The 26,654-nt window shown below is 35.0% G+C and overlaps 1 protein-coding gene across 2 annotated transcripts in view; it reads right to left on the bottom strand.

The window, feature by feature from the left end:
• The window catches only part of LOC111148491 (ubiquitin specific peptidase 25), a 134,071-nt gene that overhangs the window by 17,334 nt on the left and 90,083 nt on the right, over positions 1-26,654 (bottom strand). Inside the window, exons 15-20 of one of the 2 annotated variants that reach the window (XM_022505076.1) lie at positions 26,085-26,155; positions 25,216-25,444; positions 23,597-23,797; positions 14,025-14,164; positions 8,285-8,398; positions 6,297-6,392 (exon numbers count right to left, since the gene is read on the bottom strand). In XM_022505076.1, the coding sequence (XP_022360784.1) occupies positions 6,297-6,392; positions 8,285-8,398; positions 14,025-14,164; positions 23,597-23,797; positions 25,216-25,444; positions 26,085-26,155 (851 nt within the window). The remainder of the gene's footprint in view (positions 1-6,296; positions 6,393-8,284; positions 8,399-14,024; positions 14,165-23,596; positions 23,798-25,215; positions 25,445-26,084; positions 26,156-26,654) is intronic. The other variant, XM_022505086.1, reaches the window with a different exon arrangement.

Here is a 26,654-nt window from a genome sequence, read left to right as displayed (position 1 = left end):
TAGGCATTTTAGGGGCACCTGGGTGGCTCAGTGGGTTAAGCCTCTGCCTTCGGCTCAGGTCATGATCCCAGGGTCCTGGGATGGAGCACCACATTTGGCTCTCTGCTCAGCGGGGAGCCTGCTTCCCCCTCTCTCTGCCTGCCGCTCTGCCTACTTGTGATCTCTCTCTCTCTCTGTCTTTTTTTTTTTTTAAGGCATTTTAAAAGTCCAAAAAAAGTGATAAAGTTATGTCAACTAGGAACAACTGCTGGACCACCAAGAAGTAGTCTCATGAATACAGAAGTGTTCATACTTCATTAAAATCCTAAGGACAGGGACGCTTGGGTGGCTCAGTTGGTTAAGCAGCTGCCTTCGGCTCAGGTCATGATCCCAGCGTCCTGGGATGGAGTCCCACATCGGGCTCCTTGCTCATCAGGGAGCCTGCTTCTCCCTCTGCCTCTGCCTGCCATTCTGTCTGCCTGTGCTCGCTCTCTCTCCCTCTCTCTCTCTGACAAATAAATAAATAAAATCTTTAAAAAAAAAAAAATCCTAAGGACACTTTAATAGGTATAGGCCCCTCCCCCCCAAACAAAAACAAAAGCAAACAAACAAACAAAAAACACACAAAAACATTTTAATGTCTTTCAAAGTAAATAAAGTATACAAATCCCATGATTATAATTATGGTATGACCCTCCCACTGCCACCACTGTATATAAACATACAAGTAACAAGTGCTTTGTGAATACTTTCCTTCTAGCTTTTATATTTGCTCATCATAGCAGTCTTACGCTGCCTTTCTCCAAACTGCATCTTTACATGACAAAAGCTTCTCTCTTTAAACCACTAGAATTTGGGAATTTTCTGTTAACAGTGGAAACTGACCGTAACATCATCAACTGGGAAAAGAACGCAGGTAAGCATCTTTCCTCGCTTATTCTTCCAGCTCTGCCTGCCTATTAACACTCATACTGCGTGTTTGCGGGGAGCAGACCCCCATGTGCGAGGGCCTGTGGTTAATACTGTATCTGAGAGTGAGCTGATGATTCTCCCTATTAAACAGGTTAAACCTTAGCAAGTCCACTTAGCCAGATATAAGTTTCATTCTCCAATTTATCTTTTTATAGTAAAAACCAACATTCATCACATGGTTTACCACCAGCAAACATATATAACATTTTAAAAACTGATCTAACCATAATACATATGGAAGTCCATATTTAGAAACAGGCAGAGAGTTGAAAAACTTCTCATAACCAAAAAGCTAATACAAAATAAACCACTAAAGATATTTTTTGGTAATGGGACAGAAGAGATATAGATGTATCTATATTATATTATACTATAATTACATTTAATTATGTATAATAACAAATATTAAAAATAAAAATTATAAATATACTATATCTAATTTAAGGAAACAGTAAGAGAAACGGCTATCATATGTTAGTTACTGTGTTTTATATATATTTTGTATATAATAAAATAAATACTAAAAATAAAAATTATCAGTATACTATGTCTAATTTAGGGAAACAGTAAGACAGAAGGAGCTATCATGTTAGTTACTGTTTTGTATATACATTCTGAATGTTGACAATGATTAAAATCAATTGCCAAAAAAAACCCCAAAAAATGTTTAAATAGGCCAATCACTGTAGAAAGAACAACAACCAAAAAAACAAACTACCAAAAAAAATCTATAACCAAAAAAGGGGCGTAGGCTCAGATGGTTTTTACAAGTTCTAACTTACTTTTATGGAATAGACAATTCCTATGTAAACTACAACACTGTATTTAAAAAAAAAAAAAAAAAGCTTTCAAATTCACTTACTAAAGCTAACAAAAGCATAAGATCAAACCTGATGAAGATAGCAGAAAAAAGAAAAATACAATAATTTTTTATTAATAGAGAATGTAGAAAACCCAAATAAAATGCTACTGAATAAAGAGTGTGTACATTTGGGACGCCTGGGTGGCTCAGTTGGTTGGACGACTGCCTTCGGCTCAGGTCATGATCCTGGAGTCCTGGGATCGAGTCCCGCATCGGGCTCCCAGCTCCATGGGGAGTCTGCTTCTCCCTCTGACCTTCTCCTTGCTCATGATCTCTCTCACTGTCTCTCTCTCAAATAAATAAATAAAATCTTAAAAAAAAAAAAAAAAAGAGTGTGTACATTTGAATTCATAAAAATAAAAATTTACTAAGAAAAGTGCTTTAAGAAACTACTACAGAAAACTTATAATACCTTGGGTCAAAGAAGACTTTTTGTATAGCAATGAAACTCCAGAATCCAGAAAGGAGAGAAAGATTTGAAAGCAGTGTTTTTAAAACTTCTTTATGAAATAAAGGTACAATAAACTAACTCAAACAGAAATGACAGACGGAAAAAACAGTGCATATGTCCATAAAAAGTATAATATAGGGGCATCTGGGTGGCTCAGTCGTTAAGCCTCTCTCTGCCTTTGGCTCTGGTTGTGGTCCTGGATCAAGGCCCACATCAGGCTCTTGCTCAGTGGGAAGCCTGCTTCTCCTCTCCCACTCCCCTTGCTTCTGTTCCCTCTCTCACTGCCTCTCTCTCTCTGTGTCAAATAAATAAATAAAATCTTTTTTAAAAAAGAGGGTAATATATAATAAATAAAAATACACATCTATACTATGGAATACTAAATGCAGGTAGAAAAGATAATGTAGATATACTGCCTTTATTTTAAGAAAGCCCTCAATATATTCTGAGTGATATGTTACAAAATAATATAAATAGTAAAATGTAAAAATGAAAAAAAATTCCCTATATATGCATGATTGCACAAACAAAAGGAAGAAATCAGAAAGGTTACACAGTGATCACAGTGGTTACACAGCAGTGGCAGAGACTGCCATTATTAGTTTGAATTTAGACACCTATATATTACTGAATGATTGCATTGTGTACCTATTACTACCGTTTTTAAATTTTTAAAAATTTTTTAAATGACAAATTTTTTAAAATTATGTATTATCAGCTAGAATCTTCCAAATGGTAATCATTTACCTATACCAGAAAACACATTAATGATAAAGAACTGATATTTACATAAGATTTTATATGTGTGTGTGTATGTGTGCATATATATACATATATACACATATATATATATACACATATATATACATATACATATACAAATACACACACACACACACACACACACACACACCTCTCAATTACAGATAGGTAAAAATAAATATACATGGATATAAGCTTCAGAGATCTGCTGCTGCCTCAAAATCAGAGGGTAAACTGAAAAAGAAAAAAGATATGAAATATGGAAAATATATAAAAGACAAGTCACAAAGGACATCCTAGGTAATGATGAATAAAGATCCCAAGGTATTAGTTATACACTGGGGGTAAAAGAAAATCAGTGCAGAATGAAACAGGTTACAAAGCTCTGGAATAAAAGACTTACAGAAGATGTGTATTCCAGAAGAGATCTATTCCAAAATAAATTTCCCCAAGAAGGTAAAACTGACACCAGAATGTGGGAGATTTAAAACTGACACCAGAATGTGGGAGATTTAAACAAAGATTTTGTTTTTAGATTTAAAAAGATTTTGTTTAAAAATCTTTTAAACAAAGATTTTGTTTAAATCTCCCATTCTGTTGTTTAAATCTTTTAAACTCTCTAAACTGAGTTTAGAAGCACATCAGTAATACATATAGAAAACGAAGAAAACCAAAAAATAAAACAACTCCAAGGAAAACGAAAGCTGAGGGGGGGAAAAGGTCAAAGTAATGTTTATGACTCAGCTCAATCCTGAGTAGCATACATAGAAATAATAATACAAACTGAGAATTCTGTTTTAATCCAAATGACAAATTTTACACGTGTGTGTGTGTGTGTGCAGACAGATGGAAAGATGGAAGGGTGGGAACTACGGGGTAGGGGGAGCAGGCACAGGAGAAGGAGAGCTCATTGTTCATATCCCTGAGTTGGGAATTCAACAGGAAATGTGTAAACCAAGAATCACAAAAACTTAAGCATTCTGTGTTTACTTAAAGATATGGAATTCATGCCAAGAGGATTAGATAAAATAACCGGAAACTGTTACTCCAGCGGAGGTGGGGGTAGGGTGTACTGTTGTTTGTAATGTATCTAATTAGCTGGCTCTTTACAATATAGGCAGGCATCAATCTAAAAAATGTGAAATTCCCAATTCAACATAAAGATATCCAACTTGGAAAAAAGACATGACAGTGTTACTCTAAATGACAGATACTTTTCCCACAAGAAATGCATGAAAACTTCAGAAGATACATTCAGTATATTTTAAGAAAAGAAAATGTAGGCCACCTGGAAATAAACTGAATTTTTAAACAAAGTTTTGTGGGGTTTTTTTTCAATAACAGCAGTTTTTAAACCTTTCTTACTTAATAGGGTGATAACTCATCCTGGGATCTGTTTAACACTTAAAATCCTATATTCCAGAAAACTCCTCAGTCTTGGGCACACCAAGATGGCCAGTCACTCTAACAAGTTCAAAAGTGTTTACTATTATAAGGCTACTATGCACAAGCCCTTTTTTGGTACTAAAGAATGAAAGAAATAGTGAAAATAAGCAGCTTTTTGAAGACTGAGTTGGATGAAGGCAGGGTATAGAAAATTAAGGGAAAGTTTGAGATTTTTAAGGTCAAGAAAGGAAGCATACAGTTTACTGTAGTGAACTGTATCTCAGTAAAGCCTGTTTTTTTTTAGGGAAAAAAACACTAAAAGGGGTGAGAAGCCAAAACAACTTGAAGTTTTTGGTAAGTCAAAATAAAAAGACAAACCATACAGTGCTTTCATCTTTCAAAAATGTAAGATCAATATATTGTAATTAAAATATTGTAAAGATCTCGTATAAGATGATGTGGAGAATAAAAGCAAAAGAAAAAAAAATTAAATTTCCCTACAACTTAAAGCCCACTCATTGACAAGCCCTTGAGATAAGGAGCTTGTGACCTTCCTCTAGAACTCAACCGCCTTGATGTTAACACCGTGCTAAGGATGAAGGCAACCTTATCTTCACATTAGCCTGATCTCCAGGATCCTGTAAGTCTCCTTTAATATATAAAAATCCCTTTGGAAATTTCATCTCTAACCCCTGCCCCCTACCAAGATATATGTTAGCAATCATCCACTAAGCCTATAGCCCACTGATACTCATCTGAAGGGTCTCATGACTAAGGTCTTACTAGATGGAGATAAATCACCTTTTCCTAACAACAGCTAGCCCCTCAAGGTCCTGGAAACCTTGCTTCTAAATTCCTTAGAGATTTATGTTATCCCTAACTCCTTCCCAATTTGAAAGTATATAATCAGCCACCCCTCATAACCCCAGTGCAGCTCTTCCTGTCCCCAGGTCCTGTCCCTGTGCTTTAATAAAACCACCTTTCTGCACGAAGACGTCTCAAGAATTCTTTCTTGACAGTTTGCTTCCAAACCCCAATATTTTCACATCATTAGAGGGGAAGAGATTTGGTCATGGAACAATGCAATTGCTTGATGGTCTCACATTTCTTGAAATGACTAGGATATTAAAAATTCAGGAGAAAACATTAAATGAATAAGAAACATAAAAATAAATGAACAAATCATTTTTGAAACAACCAAGTGAAGAAAGCAGTTTAAAATCAAATGATGATGAAATTTAAAAAAAAAAAAAAAAATATATATATATATATATATGGTAATACTGGGTGCCTGGTGGCTCAGTAGGTTAAGTGGCTGCCTTCAGCTCAGGTCATGATCCCAGGGTCCTGGGATCAAGCTCCTCATCGGGCTCCCTGCTCAGCAGAAAGCCTGCTTCTCCCTCTCCCTTCGCCTGCCACTCTGCCTACTTGTGCTATCTGTCAAACAAATAAATAAATTCCAAAAAAAAATAAAAAAAAATATTGTAATACTGACAAATAGTATTACCAATGAGAAGAAAACAAACTATACCAGAAGCAATTACTCAGTTTCTATTTTCACTCATCAATACCTTTTATTCCCTTCAAATAAAAACACAATTCAAATTTTTGCTAACAACCCAAAGGTGAACTATTAGGGTAACTCAGGTAAAATGCTTTGTTTTTTGTTGAATTATCTGGGTTACCAAAACAAAATAAAATAAAACAGCAAAAAAATCACTCTTAGATTCATGCATAAAAGAAACCCTTAGAACATCAGGTGGCCATGGTTAAGATAGGAAAAGAGAAATTATATAGGAAACAAAATTTAATTCAAGGAAATAAAATATTTTAAGAAGTTCATTTAAAAACATTAAAAAAATTAAATGAAAATGTTAATTGTACCTTAAAGAACCCTGCTTCAGGGCCACACCTGTCATATACATTCCTGGATTTACCTATCGCCATGATAATACCTTGCATGTTCGGTGTCATCATGATCTGCCACAAGGAATTCAAAGTAAGAGTTTTGCATGGTTAACATACAAAAGTATCAAAAACCAAAACAATATCTTGACATGCAAGTTAAAAGTCCTTTGTTTTTCACTACTTGTAAATTAACCATTGCCTATTTTATGGCAGATACGGTTCAATATGCATACAAGTATCTTTCAAAATCATCCATACAGGGCCACAGCTAGCTCTAGATGGTACCTTTGTGCAAACTGCAAAAAGGCAACCACCCTCTTCTGAACTGAAGACTTCCAAAAAGGCACCTCCTTCTTGACAAACAATCAAAAAGTGTTGCTCTCTGAGAACCACCTAGAACAAGCAACACTCTTTTTATTTAAAAAAAGTGCCTCTTGAAGGTTTGAGGAGCTCAGCAGGAGCTCAATTTCACCTCCACTTTGCCCTGCTGGCTGGGCACCCTTACACAACAGTACGACCTGAACATCTGGGAGCTGCAGCCCTGAATCCACACGACTTAAAGTTCCCAGGTACATGCACGGTTAAACTGTCACTCCAATCAGTTACAAAAACAAAACAAAATGCATCTCTGCCAACAGCATAAGCACTTACACAAAAGACAGCATTAAATGATTAATCATAATTCTAAATTTTAAAATGCCACAAGGCTTACCCCAAAACAAGCACTCAGGTACTTGGTCAATAAATTAACATTTTTACTAAAAACATGGCAGTTTCCGTAATTTTCAAGCAGCAACATGGTAATGAAATAGTTAACTGGAACAATGTACTGCTATTAAGTATTACATACTTAAGCATTTCTTTGTTTCTCAAGTAGCTTATCACTCTTAGCTGTTTACATTCTAAAATACCTATAAAATGAAACAACTCAGAGTACTATGAAGCTTGGTATTAGAGCAATCAAGAGATTGCATCCAACACATCTGATTCACTGAACCTATCACCCAAATTTAATTACACACTAAGAGTCACAATATACCTAATACCTGCTTCAGAAAATTCATCTGACCAGTTTCTATCTACTAAACCAGCTTCTTATTCTTCTTATGGCCAATGCTTTCTTACACTGGCACAGTAATCTTCATGTCTTTGTGACACTGCTGGTTTCAGTGATTAACTCTTACATAATCGCTTAATTGTAACTTCAAAGTAAGTCTGAAACAAAGTTGCTTGGAAAAACTATTTGATATATATTAAATTCTCATCCATGCCAGTAAAAACTAACAAATGATAGAATTCAAGGTCTTCCATACTATTCAGAAACAGCTTTACTGGCCCTGGCCTCAAATACAAGAAAGATCAAATGTAAGAGTCTTAAGAAAAAAGTGAGAAAAAGGGGGGGATCTGATGGGACAAGGACAATAGGACATTTTCATCTGGATTCTCAAGAACAGTGTATAAAGCACTGGAAGGCATTTGATAATAATGAATCACTCAATTCACATTCACATGGAGGTTGCAGAAGCAAAAATATCCACCATCTAACTGCAATCAGGCTGTAGGATTTTGGGCAGGAAATAGTAGGCAAATTATGATAATACAGAATTCAAGTAAAACAGGAAAAAATTATTTTTGAAAGTTCAAAGTCTTTGCTATTTAACTAAACAAACCTTATTGTAATCTATCAACCTAGAAAAAACTGATCATATGTCTACATAAAAGAATTAACTCTAGAAACATTAAATTATTCTTTTGACAAATTCCATAAGCTTTCTACTTAAATTTTCATTTGAAATTCAAAGTTCTGTAAAAGCAGTTGGTAAGGTAATTTCAGACCATGGGTGGCCAAGCTATATGTTAATGCAGCAATACACATAAATGTGAAGGTGCATGCAGACCCAAAGTGTGTGTATTAAACAGGCACAGGTAAGCAGGAACAGTGCAGAGGTCTACAATAAAGGTACCTCGTCATCATAACCCCCCTCCTTTGACTCAATCATGAATTTCCCTACATGAGGAATCGCCACCTCTACAACTTGCTGGTTAGAAGGTGGTTGGCTTGTGGTATTTTCAGGTTTCTGCAGAAAAAAAATTATTAGTAGGAACATTAGAAAAGAGAACAATGGAATATCAAGTAAAAAGGGCTGAGATTCCTGAGTTTTTAAAAAATATCTATACTTGCTTAGTATGAGATGAAACCACCCAAAACCAACATTAGATGTGAATGCCTTAATTAAGTAGTAACGTAAGATATGTAACTTTCCTTTTACAACTCAACCACTAAAATTTTTTTTTTCTACAAAGCATTTTGGATACCAAATCCTTAAAAATAATAAATACTGGTAGTTATATTTCCTACTGCTGTCTGTAAATTACAGCTAAGGTTTTTATTTTTTTTTAATTCTAGTAATTCTATAAATCCTTTCTTGACAACTCCATCAAAATAAGACATGACCGGGGCGCCTGGGTGGCTCAGTGGTTTAATCCGCTGCCTTCGGCTCAGGTCATGATCTCAGGGTCCTGGGATCGAGTCCCACATCGGGCTCTCTGCTCAGCAGGGAGCCTGCTTCCCTCCCTCTCTCTGCCTGCCTCTCTGTCTACTTGTGATCTCTCTCTGTCAAATAGATAAATAAAATCTTTAAAAAAAAAAAAAAAAAGACATGACCTCCTCTGAACCCATGAGTTTGTAGGTTTTCTTTTTATGGTTTTACTTTTCTATCCTTCCTAAGAATTAATACTATATCCCACTTATATCCACAGTCTATTGTGTTTAGCTCACTCTGTATAGCCTATAAGAGTCTTGTATGATGCACTGTACGATGTATTTATATGTGTGTCTGATGAATTCTTGCTTCTGAAAAAGATGCTGGGAAGTGACATCTCTTTTTAACAATTCAATCAGATTTTTTTCTTTTCATCCTTTTCTTTGGTAACAAATTCCACACTAATAGAGTAGAAGATAGTATAAAATCCAGAAAAGTCCACTCAAAGATACTAATATGGTTCATCCAAAAATACTGTCCAGATTTCAAAAAGATCTTATGTTACTAAATAAATTTATAATTAGAATATTCACTATATATCTATAAACAAATTTCCCAAGTACTTAAGGTGCTTGAAAGCAACTTGCTTAAGTAATTTCAGTTTGCACATTTCGTTTTCTGAAGCAAAAGATGAACTTTAGTTTTGACATAAACAAAATTTTAATAAAAGCAATTAAAGGGGCTTTATTTCATTTGAAATGTAAGTAAATTCTAGAGATGAAAACATTTTATGACCTTTCCAGAAGTTTATATGCAAAAAGAGTTTAAACAATAAAGCAAAACTAATGGCCAAGACTGACACTGCCCCTTCTAAAAGAAATGCTATTCTAAGCATAACATATTTAGAAAAGGTTTCCTTATTTTGAGCCCTCAACTTTTCAAGAGGAAATAACAACCTGCAAGGTTGTTGTGGTCATGAGAGATAAGCTAATCCTATTCTTCATATATAATAGTTGTTCTATAATGACAAGTATTACCAGTATTATAGTAATATTATACCACTTTAAAGTGTTTTTATTTGAATAGAATAACTCAATATGACTAGCATACATACCTAGAGAGATATGCTTACGAAAGAAGAATAATTATGCTGGCTCTCTAATCACAACAGTGAAATTTGATCAGGTAAATTAGGAGATCTGTCTAGACTTTGTGGTCAATCACTTCTCATAATCAAATCAATCTAAAGCAATATTATCTTAAGAGAGAATATAAATTTAAGTCAAGTAGCAACTGTGAAACTGATCAGTATTAGTATATTGATCCTTATAAAACAATACATGGGTTTTGGAAAAAAAAGTTGCACTTAGGAAAAAATAATGTTTAATAAACATTTTCAGTTACCACAGAAGAGTTTCTACAGCATAATACTGGTAAGTTATATACATGCAAACTGAGAAACCAAAGAAACTTTGGTGAATACAATAATCCTGTTGTATTATTCAAGTCTAATTAGATATCCTAAGGTACCACAAAAATTTTCCATATAGGAGGGACGCCTGGGTGGCTCAGTTGGTTAAGCAGCTGCCTTCAGCTCGGGTCATGATCCCGGTATCCTGGGATCGAGTCCCGCATTGGGCTCCTTGCTTGGCAGGGAGCCTGCTTCTCCCTCTGCCTCTGCCTGCCACTCTGTCTGCCTGTGCTCACTCTTGCTCCTCTCTCTCTGACAAATAAATAAATTAAAAAAAAAAATTTTTTTTTTCCATATAGGGAATTTGAGGGCTCAATAAAGGAAAGTACAGGTGTATTTATCTTTTTCTAATATTGTCAGGCCCTTTTACATAAACACCTCAACAAAAGCTAAACTTGAAAGGAGTTAGTAAGTGTTTCAGTTAATAAACATTCCCAAAAGAATTAAAATACAAATATTCTTATTAATGGCCTGAAATCCATTAAGTGGATTGCTTTAAAAAGTAGTTTTTCATGAAAGGGTGACTAGAAAGCTATATAACTACAACCATGTTGTAGTAACGGCCCCCTACCTTTCAACCCAGTAATTCAACTATGGGGAATCTATTCTAAAGAAATGAACTGGAATATGGAGAATATTTCATTTCTAATGGCCTATTTATAATAATGTAAAGGTAGAAACAAATACACAGTGAGGGAGGTAAATAACAATTTAATCACTCAATGGAATTAACACTCAACCATTAAAGTTTTTCAGAGAATTTTCAACATGAGGAAATGGTTATGTCACATGTTAAATGATTAGAGAAGGCAATATATAAACAAAACCGTATATGCAGTAGTATTTCAGCTACATAAAGAAATCCCAAACCTGTACATAAAAATAAAATGAAAAAAAAAAATACTAATATATTATATGATTAGAGCTTTGAGTAGTGGGAGTACATGTGATTCTTTCTTCAAGTATGCTTTTTGTATTTTTCAAATTTTAAAATATTTCATTTAAAATTAAACAGATCCTTCTAAACAGTAAGCTGTGTATATGTTTAGAGACTATTTCTCTATGGTTTCTGTGACTGCACTTTCTGGGAAATTCTTAAGCTAAGGTTGGAACTTAATATATTGTATATTTGTAAAATGATTTGTATTTAAGTAACAAAAAGAAACTAACAACTGCTTAGTACCTATACTGCATGCTAGGTACCTTCAAAAAAAATAATTTAATCCCACAATGATCTCTATTTTATGTAAAAGCAAACTGGTGTTCAGAAAAATTAAGCACCTTATTCAAGTTTGCATAGCTAGTGAGAAGTAAAACCCATATTCAAAAACCCAGGACTATCTAATCCCAAAGTCTGAACACTCCTTTCATATACACAATTTAGTTTCTAAGGTATATTTTTAAGTGAGGAAAACCAGCATGTCATTATTATGATCCGAAGCAACTAATCATGAGACCAAGAACAGGCTGCTTCAGACAGCCACAATTAACATATTCTTAGACATGTTACAGCATTTATACAAACAACTCGGGCCTATTGTTGGTGCTACTCCAGAAGATGCACCAAATGGAAAAACATTTATGCTAGCTGTCTATCATATTCTCTCAATGTTATCCTTCTTTCTCAAGTAAAGGTGAAGTAGATTATAGGCTTATGATATTTGTATTATATATTATATATATATTAGTTATGTATATTATATGTATATTATACATATAAATATTATATATAAAATATATTTAAGTGCTGGTTTCTGTAAATTTATGTTATACATGATTAGACAAACTAAACAAATCATGTTTCTATATTAAGCTAAATAATACCTTTGGCTTTCTGGTTACAGTTAAAAGGATGATGCTTATTAACCATAACATAGGCTTTAAAAATAAAATTCCTAATTAGCAAAGAGCCAAGCAAATTACATTTTTAGACCAGTAGTTGCATCTACTTCTCTACCCTTTCTACCTCCCTAAGTTTTCTTCTTCTACCACACCCCAAGAAGTTAGACATCTCAGATATATTACAAGAAGCATTTTCCAGGAATGCTTTAGAATAGAGTTAGCAAGGGTTCATCTCAAGCTCATTTATAATCTCCAGGACATTTGCAAAATTTGGAATAATAAAAAAAAAACTATATTAAAATATTTTTATAGTAAAATGATATAATCAAAATTTTTCATATAGGAAGTGAAATAAAAAAGTAATTCTGGGGCACCTGGGTGGGTCAGTGGGTTAAAGTCTCTGCCTTCGGCTCGGGTCATGATCCCAGGGTCCTGGGATCAAGCCCCGCATTGGACTCTCTGCTCAGTAGGGAGCCTGCTTCCCCCTCTCTCTGCCTGCCCCTCTGCCTACTTGTGATCTCTGCCTGTCAAATAAATAAAATCTTAAGAAAAAAAAGTAATTCTGATTATTTCACTCATCAAAACATAACAGAATACCTCATTAATTGAACATTTTGGTTAATCAAGGTCCTATCACATTAAAGGCCTCATTGCAATTAACAGGTTATTGTTGAGATTAAGTTCACGAAGTAGAAAACTGTGCTGGAAAACTGCATGTATGTCCTGGGCACCCAGGTGGTTCAGTAGTTAAGCACCTTTAGCGCAGGTCATGATCCCAGGGTCCTGGCATCAAGTCCTATATCAGGCTCCCAGACCGCAAGGAGTCTGCTTCTCCTTCTGCCCCTCCTCCCACTTGTTCTCTCAATCTTTCTCTCAAATAAATAAATAAAATCTTAAGAAAAGAAGAAACAGAAAAACTGTATGTCCTGTTCCCTTTAGTTCTCTAGGTAGGTAATCTTCAAGTACTAAAATTAGCTATCAAGTAACCTGCATTATAGCTGCTTGTGCTTACTAATAAAAAAATGACTACAGCAAGTGAATGTTTTTGTAATATGAAATTCTTGAAATAGCATCTCTCAGAAGGTCATATGCACTGAAAACACAGTACAATACCAATGTACTCAATTTATTGCTATAAAAACATACAATTCAAGAGCTACAACACAGGAAGGTTATAAGGACAATTCTGTTTGTACACTACTGAAATACACATAAACCACTTTGCAAGATCACGTTAATCCTGCTAATAATACTCGAACCCAGAACTTCTAGTATTTACTATTAAACATATTCCATGGGACAATGAAAATTATTACCTTATATTCCCAACTACTCCAATGTAGTAAGACTAAAGATAGAGGGAAGGGGTGAGGAAAAAAGAGAAATAATGCTAAATTTTATACTTCTCTTAAGTTCCAAATCAAATGATCAATTTAGACTATGATTATGATTTTTCATCATTCCCTAAGAGGAATAGAGAAATTTTTTTGAAAAAAGAAGCATTTTCGGGCACCTCAGTCAGTTAAGCGGCCAGCTCTTGATTTTGGCTCAGGTCATGATCCCAGGACTCTGGGATTGAGCCCTAAATGGGGCTCTGTGCCCAGCAGGGAGTCTGCTTGAGGATTCTCTCTCTTTCCCTCTGCCCCCCGTGCTGCTTGGGCACTGCAGCACTCTCTCTCAAAATAAATAAATATATCCTTCAGTGGGGGAAAAAAGGCAGCATTAAAAACTTAAGCTGAGGAAGCTACAGCCTGAGGGTTAGGTAATAGCACGGTCCTTGATCATGTTAACGTTAGTTTCTGCCCTTAGCCCTGTTTCCCCTGACTCCCATGCAGGCTGCTCTCCGAGACACTGCTGGAAATGTCATGAAGATGGCTATGCTCCCAAAGCTCAAAGAAAAGTTCTTACCGACTGCAAAACTGTTTCAGGACTTTTATCTTCATGCTCATGTGATGCCTTGGTAATTATTCGAATAGTTTCTTCTTTCAAGTGCTTTGAGAAATCACTTCTTGACGGCTGCTCTAGATATTCTGGTTCTCCTGCTTGTGCTTTATAAGAAAAGAATCAGTTGTACGTCTAATACAAATCACAGAGAGCTAAGATGAGTCTGTTATTTAATGCTAATTCAAAGTTAGAGAGTAACTAATTTTACTTTTATTTAATTTATCACTTAACATATAGCACCAACCCCAGAATTTAACCCCCCCCCTCAAAATCAGGTTCAAGAGTAGTCAATTACTGAAGAAAATACTCATTTTCTCATAGTCTCTGGTTAGAAATTCATAGCAAATTTTTCTGTCATGATAAATACCAAAAATCTCATTTTGGAGTATCATCAGCATTTTAACAAAAAACAAAACAAAACAAAACAAAACAAAAAAAACAAAAAAACATTTAGTTTGTATAACAATCCTGGTCTGAGTTTCCACAGAGTACACAGCAGCTATTTCTCTGGCCACGAAATCCTTTTTCACACCTCCCTGACGAAACCTAACCCTGAATGAACCTGACCGACCTATCTTTTCCAAACCTGCCCTGGTAATTGAGTGTTGTAAGAGGAAAAACAATTACAACCTGGCAAACCAATACTAATATAAATTCAAAACTTCAAATACCATCCTTGCAAAGAACTCTCAAAGTTTCATCTATCATCTAGGCTCTGAGCTCAGACACACCAAGGCAACAATGTACTCTGAATGTCCCACTAGATGTTTTATCCACAACCCCAAATGCTTTATATAAGTGGGCCTCTGCCTCTCTCTCCAACATAACTTTGTATCCTTCGCTCTCTGCTCTCCTTTTTCAGGTTATCTAATACACAAAAAAAGAGGTTTTTCCCTTTCAACCTTTAGATCTTTCCACGTTTTCTTCCCTCTGCCTATATATTCAACCCACTCTCAGTCTCCCATCTAAGAACTTCTATATGTCTTTTTGTTTAAATACCAATTCCTTACGAGAGTATTCCTAATTACACCAATTTTAGAACGGAGTTTCTCAGGTTCTTGGCACTACTGACATTTTAGATCATTCTGATTCCTTGGTGTGTAGTGGTCCCGTGCACCCGGCATCTTCCCTCTGGATGCAAGTGGTACTGCCCCTCCAGATGTGACAACTGGAAATGTCTTCCAGTTTGTCAAATGTCCCCTGGGGGCAAAATCGCTCTGAAATGAGAACCACCGCTCTAAAGTAACTTAGTTTTTCTTTTTAATAGCACTTTACCACAATTATGACTTAACTAGTACTGTATTTGTTTCAAGCCCATGTCCCCTGCTAGACTAAGAATCTCAAGAGTAGGGATGCTATCTCCTTCTTGTGTTGCTATTTCTTCACCAACTAGCATACAAGAAGCACATGATAACTTAATGGGACAAATGAATAAATAAGTAATGGATAGAAAGAATAATAAAGTACACTAAAATGTTCTACAGTGTTCCTGGGATTGGTTAGGTGAGCCCTTCCAAACCAACTGGCTTGACAAAACAGGGCTAATGCTACCCTTTCCAATATCTGATTAAAAACAAAACAAAACAAAACTTTCAAAGTAAAATATTATTCGAAAAGAAATACTGTAATTTCAACACAGATGCATGATAGTACATCCAACCAATAAGTTTTATTTAAGTATTTAACTATGTGCCAGGCACTAGGCTAGACAATGGGACTCCCCAGTGTGAACAAAGCCAATCTCTCACCCCATGAAGTTTAGAGTCAAGTATGGAGAATGTAATTAACCAAAGAATCACACATATCAACTGTGACAATATTATAATAATACATGCTAGGAATAAAATGGGGGAGGGGCAACTCAGATTATGGAATATGAGATAAATTGACCTTTTAGCAGAAGGATGATAGGTCGATCATCCCATTCCTTGATGGAACGACGATCTGAAAAAAGGCCAGTGTGGCTGGAATATCGTGTAAGAGGAGAGATACAGCAAGAGATATAGGGGCAAAAATCAAAGGACCTTTGAATCTAATAAAAAGTTTTAAGGGTAAAAGGAAGTAAATAAATGTTTTAAATACAATAGCAATGTGGCAAGGTTTTTTCTGGGGGGGGGGGTGAAGATTGTGTTCATTTATGTGAGACAGAAAGAGAGAGAGCACTAGGAGGGAGGAGGGTGAAAATGAGAGGGAGAAGCCGACTCTCTGCTGGGCATGGAGCCTAATGCGGGGCTCGATCTCAGAACTCTGAGATCGTGACCTGAGCAGAAGGCAGATGGTCAGCTGACTAGAGCCATCCAGGTGCCCCGCAATGTGGCAAGTTTAAAACAACAACAACAACAACAACAACAACAATGTGAAGAATGGATTAGAGAGGAAAGTAAAACTAGAGGTCAGTGAAAGTACTAGGTGGTACCAGAGCAAGAGATGGTGGTGCTTTTGGACAACAGAGGCAGCAAGAGAGGTAAGGGAGATTTAGTAATACTGAAGATGTATTTTGGACACAAAGGTTTGGAGGCTGATGTGAAGATGACTAAGTTTTTGGCATGCATAACTAGGATAATGGAGGTAAAATACACTATGACAAGGAAAATGCTTACAATGTATATGATAAGAGGGAAGTTTAAAGAAGTCACATGCCCTTATTTCTGTATTTCTTGACTTTACACTGCAATGTTCTTTCAGTGCCCTGTATGATGGATAAGGTGAAGAAAATTTTAGACTATTCCTCTAGCTGACTGTAGGATGTGAACTTAATGCAACGAGGGCCAAGATATCCATCTAGTCTGGCAGTGGTCTAACACACTGAAACATCAACAGTCCATGCAAAATAAGTCCTTAGGAACAAAAGTAATTTTATCTGATCAACACAGTCAAATATACCTTAGGTCCCCAGGGTTAAGATTCCCTTCCACATACGGATTTGAGCCTAAAAACCTTATGGGTAATGTTGAATGATCTTGCTAAATGTCATACAACAGAACTATTTCTTCTAGAGTTTTCTTTGTGTATGTAACATTCCAGGGAACTTAAATTTGAGTGGTGCTATATAGTGCCTAGGTGAACCTACAAGGATTTAACATCTGGGAGTTCAGAAACAAAAACCCAAACCTTATCCAGCATGTTTATTGAGCCTGGGCTGTTTATATTAGCAATGAAGAAAACTGACATAAAATTCACTCACTTCAAGAACTCCCAATGAAATCAGATAAATATATACTCCATTACAATACAAAGTATTGAATGCAGCAACAGAGTCACACACGAGGTTCTACAGAAGCACTGTGGGCCCAATACACACACTTGGGATGCTGTTGTGTGTTAGGACAGGTTTCCTAGAATAAATGCCAACTGAGCTAAATCTTGAAGAATGTGTAGAGAGGACTATCTTGGGGATGAGAAAGGAAATTCCAGGCAGAAGGACTAGCACATGCAAAAGGCCACCAAAAACAGAAGATTATAAAATTCTTCTTATTAATGAGCCTTTATACTGGTAAATAAACCAAAATGTAAGTACAACATAAATGTGGTAGTGAGAATAGTTGGGATTAAAAGGAAATAAGATAACAGCTGCCACAGGGGTAATATTAGGGGGACTCATAAAGACTCTGGGATATGAGGAAGGTCTTAAAGAACAGGCAAAATTTCAAGAATACTCATCAGAGGATATTTTTTAAATGACGGATGCTTTATGAGATGCTATAAAGATAGGAAAGTTCCTCACAAGCAAGAGTCATGGGGGATAATATGGTTTATATAAAACAAAGTATTCACAGGAAAGTAGATGTGGAAGAAATACAAGGGAGTCAAATTATAATACATGATCCTTATGAAAAAGAAAAGAGGTTTTGCCTTCATTTTGTCTAACCAGAAGGGTAAAAAATACGTTTACTGGAACAAATAACCAAAATGAGGAAAATAAAAAGTTCTTTCACTATCCAGAGAAAAGCACTACTAATATTTTTAGTATTATATATTTCCAGACTTTACCCACATTTTATAAAGAAAAAAAATTATTCTGAATATACTGTTTTTAACATAACAAACTTTTTTGTGTCAATATAATTTTTACTGGTTAGAGTTTGTTCTTCTGTACAGAGGGCTCATGTAACTCATACTCTACATATTGTACATGTAGGGAATTTCCATTTCTTTGTTAAAAACAAGAGCACAAAGAGTTTGGCTTTGTGTGTCTGTAAATACATACAAGGTTTTTTGTTCATCCTGTAACCCTACAGAAGCCTCATCACTGCTGGCCTGCTATAAAGAGTAGGAATTCAATTAATAGAGACCACACTATTTTCTTTATCTGTGTTCTAACTGACCCTTTTGTACACTAATTGGTCCCTCAGCTTAATATATTCTTCAGGTTTCCATGTGGAATACAGCTGGTGATTACCAATTCTCTATGGAGGTATGTAATATCCCTGTATCTAAAGTATCTTTCACATCATCTATTTGTCCTATGGGTACGTCACTGAGATTTTTAAATGGTTATCCTCCACATAAGAGATTTTCTAGCCGTGCTCTATGTTCATGACATTAAGTATTTCATTCACCTATTTGGCCATTAAAGAAGACCCAACATGCTACAGGTACTCTGAACCTGCTTCTTTAGTCCACCTTCACATTGAGTAAGGGGTTGGGAGGGCTTGGGAGTGTTCTACCTATGTGTATTTCCTGGTTATGCTCTTCAACATTTTAAGAGGAGATTACCTCGATAACCAATTTGCTTTCTGTTACAGCATAAGGATCTGTTTTTTTCCTTTAAAAAAAAAAAAAAACTTAAATTCAATTAGCCGAGATAGAGTACATCATTAGTTTCAGATGTTCAATAATTCATCAGTTGCTCATCACATCAATGCCCTTTATATATATACATATATATATATATGTATATATATAATGTATTTATTTATTTGACAGAGAAAGAGAGCACAAGCAGGGGGAGCAGCTGAGGGAGAGGGAGAAGCAGGCTCTCCACTGAACAGGGAGCCCAATGCAGGGCTCAATCCCAAGACCCTGGGACCATGACCTGAGCTGAAGGCAGACACTTAACCACCCAGGCACCCCTCACATGCCTTCCTTAATGCCCTCACCGAGTTAACCCAGCCCCACACTCGGGATCTTAAATCTATGATCTTAAATCTACTATTAAAAAAAAGAAAAAAAAAAAAAGGAGCGACATCTCCTCTTTCAAAATATTTAATACCTTGCCTTACTGATGAGTCTTATTACATTCACACTTAGAAGAATATTTAAAGAAAATTATTTCAAAGATATGCAGAACATTCATTTCTAGAAATGTATTTAAAATCAACAAGTCCCCAGAAGCAGCCTATAAAGAGCCATGGTAGGCTGGCTACATAGAATCACGAGAGAAACACCACAAACAGAATTGTGGGAATGTGGGGGGCAGAAGCTTAAGAACCAGAGTTAAGCCTAAAATTTACCTAGGACAGAGTTACATCTGTACCACACATTTTTAGCCTGCTTCTCTAACGTATCATTATTTTGGCTAGACTTTTAAAAATGTTTGTATTCCCATACAATGAGGATTATTTCTAGGAAACTCATTATTGGAATCTCCATAGGAAATGAATTCAATTCAGAAAACATTCAAGGGTCATCTACTATATGTCATTTATTATGTAGATTCTGAAAATACAAATAAGAACATCACTCAGTCCCTGCTTTAAAGGAACTTGAGAATACTGAGAATATTATTCATTCTACCAGGTCTTATTCTCGGGAACCAGCTGTATTTTCCTGGAAAATCGGCTTGTTTATAACTTGTAGACAGCATCTCTAGAGAAGTCTTAGAGCCAATTCTACAAACACCCTCTAGATAAATTTATGAAATCTTACGGAATGCACTCCATACCCATATTAACCTATTTACCTTGTTTTTTTTTTACCTTTAAAAAAAAAATCGGGGGGGGGGGACCTGGGTGGCTCAGTGGGTTAAAGCCTCTGCCTTCGGCTCAGGTCATGATCCCAGGGTGCTGGGATCGAGCCCCGTATCGGGCTCTCCGCTCGGCAAGGAACCTGCTTCCTCCTCTCTCTGTCTCTGCCTACCGCTCTGCCTACTTGTGATCTCTGTCTGTCCAATAAATAAAATCTTTAAAAAAAAAAAAAAAATCGGGTATGCTACACGGGTTATGAGGACTTCAACAATTTTCCCAGAAACAATACTGTACTGCATGTTAACTACTAAAATTTAAACCTAAAAAAATAGTTTTTAGGGGAGCCTGGGTGATGCAGTTAGTAAGCAAGTCAGCTTGCGGTTCTCTCTCCTTCGCCCTCCCCCTCCCACTTGCGCTCTCAAACAAACAAACAAATCTTTTTAAGAAGTGTTTGAATAAGATAGGTGAAACACAAGTAAAAGTGCAAAGCTCTTCTCTCCTTCTGAATAATCTGTTTTATAAATATAGCCTGGAGCCATACTGTTTACCCAGAGGTACATCTCAGAATTATCTGAAGATCTTTTTAAAGATATATATTCTGGACTCTTCCTTCAGAGGTTCTGATCCCAGCTAAGTTTTAGGTGATCTGACTTAGGTGGGGTGTGCTGCTTATACTCACAAAAAAACTCCTAGGCATAGACCATATACACCGTAGTAAAGAACTGCTGAACAGATTTCTAAACATAAGTGTTCAGGTAAGTTTTTCTTTGCCGTAAGCAGGTTTAAGGAGATAGCATGAAAAGGATCAAATAACTTTTGGTCCCATCATTTATTACTTAGTTTCGGTTAGACAAGGAATGGTACTAGAGAAGAGAGGTCTATGGATTTCTTGGTCACATGTAAGCAGAAGTGGTGCAAAGACTCATTTAACTACTACTATGTAAATCAAAATTCTTATTTGGATTATCACTCAGAAGAAACTGATTTTAATAGTTCTCATATTAAAGCTTTATTGAGAAGATCTGCAAAGAAAGAAAAATCACTCTGATGAATTTTATGAGCAAGACTTCCTTGTATTACTTCCACTAGTCACTCATAATGCTAGAGCACACCTGTGAGATTTAAATATAGGTTCTCTTTAATATGGTGAAAATATTATACCAAATTCAGCAAATTACTATGGAAACTGTGAAGAGAAATAAGAAAATGACATGGGCATTAAAGTAAAATTTCTCCAGTAATCCATGGGGAGATAAATGGTTCCAATAAACATTAATGAATTCCCTTATATAACTGTGTTAAATTGCCCTGCAACAGAGGATGGACTTCTTAATAGGATATATAAAATAATACAGTAATAGAAACCAATCTTGCAAACAATAATCTCACTCCCCAAACATATAGACTTAGCACATTCTATTCCTACAAACTCAAAGTGTGTGCTTCTAGCAGTTCCACAGGGGACACAGCATTTCCAATTGAGGCAAGTTACTGCCACTGCTTTCTAAAAACCCAGGCTGGAAGATAATTATCATAATAGTTATATGTGAGTTGACCATTTCTGTCTCCTTATTTTTTAGTTATTTTGATTCCTCTCAGAAATACATCTCCATCCTCAAGTATTTTTTTTTTAAACTAAAAAGAAAGACATGAAAATAAATGCCTAATACCTACTTCTGTTTTTTTAAAATCACAAAACAGCATTTAAAGTATATGGTAGGAAGTATTAATCAGGATAAAGGGTATGGGGCATATAGATGTGGCCTTTTATACATATGTAAATGGCAGGGCAAAGTTGGCTAGTCCTGTCAGACAGGAATATTAATGGGGACTATGTATTAGTTTGAACAAAAAAAATGTATTAAGTCTGCAAATTTAGTCTTGTGAGAGACAAGATGAAGAGAAGGACACCATATAGCACTTAATATTTTGGTGCCACAAAATCTAAGTGAGCCAAGAATACAGTTGCAGCTTATCCAAAAATGTAGGATTCACCTTCATCTGAGTGCTTAGGTACCACTATCACTTACGACAATCAGGCAGCCACATCCTGCCACTAGTAAGATAAGAACAGCCACATGCAAATGGTGTACATAAAAGTCAGTGGAAGTATAACAAAGTAGCTCCACTGGGGTTAAGTTTTGGAATTGGTTTGAGAAGGATATGTACAGAAGACAAAGGATGAAATCACAAAGGGATGGAACTGGCTCGAAAATGAAAAGAACTATAATGTATATACTGTGATGTGAGCACAAAAATCTCTTGTCTCTTGATATCTATCGAGTCATTTCCTATGGAAGTAGACAAAGTCACTCTAAAGAAATTACATTACTGTAAAATCACAGACCTTCATGTGGTCTACACGGTGGTTCTTAATGTAGGGAAAAAAATATAGTCCTGCCTCATAGTAGAGCTTACCACACTACGATGGTGGTATTCAGATACATTATATTGCATTTAAGTATCATAATATTGGTATCTTTGTTGGTATAATACCATTATTTTGGTCTTTTAAAAATTCTGAATGAATGCTTCTTAACATCAAGATCAAGGACTCACCTAATCAATTTCCATGAAAACAAGTTACCAAGTCTGGACAGATCTGTGTGTCCTATTTTATTCCAATACCATATTGTGGTATTGTACATCTTCCAATGAGAGAATAATTTCTTATAAAGTTAAAGTGATAACACTAAAATTCACCTAAGTAATGCTGTTTGAGAAATGGTCTGTAAAAGATGAAATAAGGCAAACATCTACAAGGCTTTCTTAAAAAATAAAAACAAAACAAGCAAATGTTGCATAAAAAGGCGATTCAAAAAGATCCACTGAGAGTTTTAAAGCGGAAGGATGAATTTGACAAAAATATCTGTTTATCTCTTCTCATTCCTCCAACTACAATAGAGAAACAGCACTTTTTTACAGTAGAAAATATGTTGCCCTAAAATATTAACTACTCTGTGATTATGGAAGTAATCTTTTAAAAAAATCAAAAGACATTTATTTTCACTTTCACTAGGACATATTTATTTTTGTATTGTGTTTAAACATTTCACTGATTTCATCAGCTAATAACTTTAGAATATTTTAAAATATTAAATATGTAATTTCAGCTAATTTTTTTAAACTTAAAGATTCTGAAAAAATCAAATAACTGCTCTATAATACTAGCATAATTACACAAAATATTACATAAAGTATTATACAATATATATACAGATAGACCAATAGTGCTATTTTGTTCAAATGGGAAGTTACTGAAGTTCACTCTCTTGATAACTTCAGAGAAAAGGTTTGGATTACTTGCTGGTTTTCATGGCTTTTCTAAGTTTTTGGCCAAGAAGAGTCAGGCCCAATCAAAATGTGCAGGACAGGTAGAGAAAGAGTTAGGAGAATTATCTCATTTAACTTGAAAAGGCATTTACATAAGCAGCAGTGCCTGGCAAAGTGGTCAACTAAACTGTTAACTGTGGCAACTCAAGAGTGATGGAATTTCAGATGATTTTTACTGTCTTCTTCATACTTTAAAATAATTAAAGTTCTTTTTAAAATAAGCATACTTATTTTTATAATAAATATCAATAATAAATATATTGGTAATAAAATACAGTTTAATCAAAATGTACTAACCTGTTGTTACAGAAGACTCTGACTCCCTCAGTTTCTGAGATGCTAAAAGTTTTTCCTGCAAAGCTTTCTGGGCAAGTTGTGCATCCCATTCTTCTAGCTCTTTCTCAAATCGCTGGTTGTCTTCTTCAACAAAATCTCTTAAATCCGGTGGTAATGTTTCTATTCCAACAAGAGCCTGCCCAGTTTCTTTATTTAACTCCTCTGCAAATCATATTTCAAAAACTAATATAAAATTAAGAATTAAAGGAAAAATGCAAAGCTCAAAATAGGATGCATTTCAAATGGGATTTAAAGTATGAATTATTACCATTTAACAAATCAATATTAAAAATTAAAAGAAAACTCAAACTGCATGGATAAGCAATGATGCAAATATTTCACTATATATTATAGGAAATGTTCTCGGGTTTTTTCTTAATCTCTAGATTAAGAGAGTAAAAAAACAGAACAGGATATAAAGCCAAAATCATCTGCTACTCAAATATTGACATACCACTACATTTTCTACTTTAAGAAAATACTAGATGTTTGATTACTCATGAAATAAAAATTACAAAATGAGAGTAACTCATAACCTTATTAAACTCAAAACAAAACTAAAATTCTTTTTCATCCAAAGCAGTTAAGCATAGCAATATACTTATAGGTAATTTGAAAACTAATCAATATAGCAAGATTTTCAAGAACATTACAGTAGTATTTAAGAGAGTTACTAAAACCCTACTGTACACATATAAAATAGACTGCAGCTTTCAGTCATAAGTGGACCATCTAGCTAGTGTTGCTGAATGGTTTAACACAAAAGGAAAGTTGATTTTTACCCAGTTTCAACACAGCTTTATTAAGTATTTTTTATATGCAAAGCCTATATTAGAATATAAGACATAAAATGATTAAGACATAGTATGACATGGTCCCTGGTTTTGAGGAGATATGAATGAAGTAGAAAAGACAAGTTGACACACAATTCAAACACATATAAGTGCCCCATAGAGGTATGCTATGAGAACACAAGGAGAGAGATTTTCTTATAGAGGTAAAAAAAAAAACTTGGCAGAGCAGATGACTGAACTGAATCTTGACAGAAGGGCAGAAATAAGACAAAAGAAAGAAATAAGAACATTTCCTCCAAGAAATAAAAAACATAAAAACTAAAGATATAAATGTATGAAAACATTTGATGTGAAGATAATACAACAAGCAGTTCAAGTACCAGTAAAGTATATATTGTTTGAAATGGACAGTAGTTATAAATGAAGCTTGAGAGAAAGAGGCCAGAAAACGAAGGCCTTATACAGTAGGTTAAGGAGCTTAAATATGAGTCAGTGCAACATACAGTCCTTAAAAGGGATTTTAGTGAGGACAAATAGGTCAGACTTGCATTTTATAACAGTTACTAAATAGTTAACTTTGAATACAAAATATAATCCAATTGTCAGTTCTGATTACATTACTCCTAATTCCAGTTTCTTAGAATAAGCCAGCACACTTCCTAATCCATAACCATCACCCTCTGAGTCAATTACACTTAACTAATCACACCAGAGACCGGAGTCACATAAAAGAGTTACTTATTTAAAAATAGTTTAAAAACTACCCTATATATTTCATGTTCTTACCTTTTATTAAGAATTGTGCCTTATCATTTATGTACATTAAACAGTATGCACTGGCATTTCTATAACCACCAAAAGAGTCCCTCACTAGCTCTTCCCATGATGATTTTGTCACAGCAATATCATTGTACTTCATCCACCGGTTTTCACGATGATCAAAAATATATGCCCAGTAGTGCCCGGCATTAGCTTGGCCTTCATGAACTAAAACAGCATGTAAGCGATAAGGAACCTAAATATGAAAACAGAAGAGTTAAGCCACAGTTAAGTAGTCTATTAATACCACATTCCATGAAACCCATAAATTCTCTGATTGAAGAATAACATAGAAAACTGGCTGTGACTAAAATTTTGAATAAATTATACTATGAAATAAAAAAGGGGGAGATAAATAAGCTGATGACATGTAAAGCAGGTGTATAAGTAGGATGATTTTTGAGACTTTAAAAATGTGTTTCTTTCAAATGAAGACTTATGATGAATATTTTAAATATAGCACATGATTTGTCTAAACCTTCCCAATTATAACTTGATGACTGAATTAGCAATATGGCCTACATAATGTACACCAAAAGTTAAAATGTAACTGAGCCCTATACTTCCCCCCATCTTAATATCCTCAAACAACCATAAAATTTCTCCCATAGGACTTTCTGAAAACTTTTGTGAAGTTTTACTGTAAAATAATTTTAAAAAGTAAAAAATAATTATGAGAATACAACTCAATGTGGGAAATATTAATATGGAATCTTTAAAATCAGCAATTTTATAACAAAACATTAAGAAAAATTAGCTTAAGAATTAGGTTAATCATACAAACAAAAATACATAAATAATTTTGACAGTACTTGCCAACCTAAAACTTAACTTACCTGGATCATAGATTTGTCAGAGTACATTAGTTCAATTGTTCTATGGATTCTGGATATGCTTTCCTGCAAATCTAAGGATAGAAGATGTCATTTAAAATGATTATCATTGGGGCGCCTGGGTGGCTCAGTGGGTTAAGCCGCTGCCTTCAGCTCAGGTCATGATCCCAGGGTCCTGGGATCGAGGCCCGCATCGGGCTCTCTGCTCAGCAGGGAGCCTGCTTCCCTTCCTCTCTCTCTGCCTGCCTCTCTGCCTACTTGTGATCTCTGTCTGTCAGATAAATAAATAAAATCTTTAAAAAAAAAAAAAAAAGAGCTAAATTTAAAAAATAAATAAATAAAATAAAATGATTATCATCAAGTATGTTTCTACTAGACATAAGATAGGAGCTAATGGTTTTCCTATCAATAAGTTAGAGGAATAAGGAAAAATTCCTAAAACTGTTCTTGGAAACATTACTATATGGAGTCCGTATAAGACAAAATATAGTTCTCCTTAATAAAAGATATGCACCAGTGCATAACTAAAAACCAAAACAAATATGATTCACTTAGAAAATGCACTGTCTGTAA

The sequence above is a fragment of the Enhydra lutris genome, unplaced genomic scaffold, assembly GCF_002288905.1.
Source record: "Enhydra lutris kenyoni isolate GAN:26980312 unplaced genomic scaffold, ASM228890v2 scaffoldscaffold2, whole genome shotgun sequence".
Lineage (NCBI taxonomy): Eukaryota > Metazoa > Chordata > Mammalia > Carnivora > Mustelidae > Enhydra > Enhydra lutris.
Note: the sequence above shows the minus strand (reverse complement) of the source record. Positions and strands in the feature narration are given on the sequence as shown.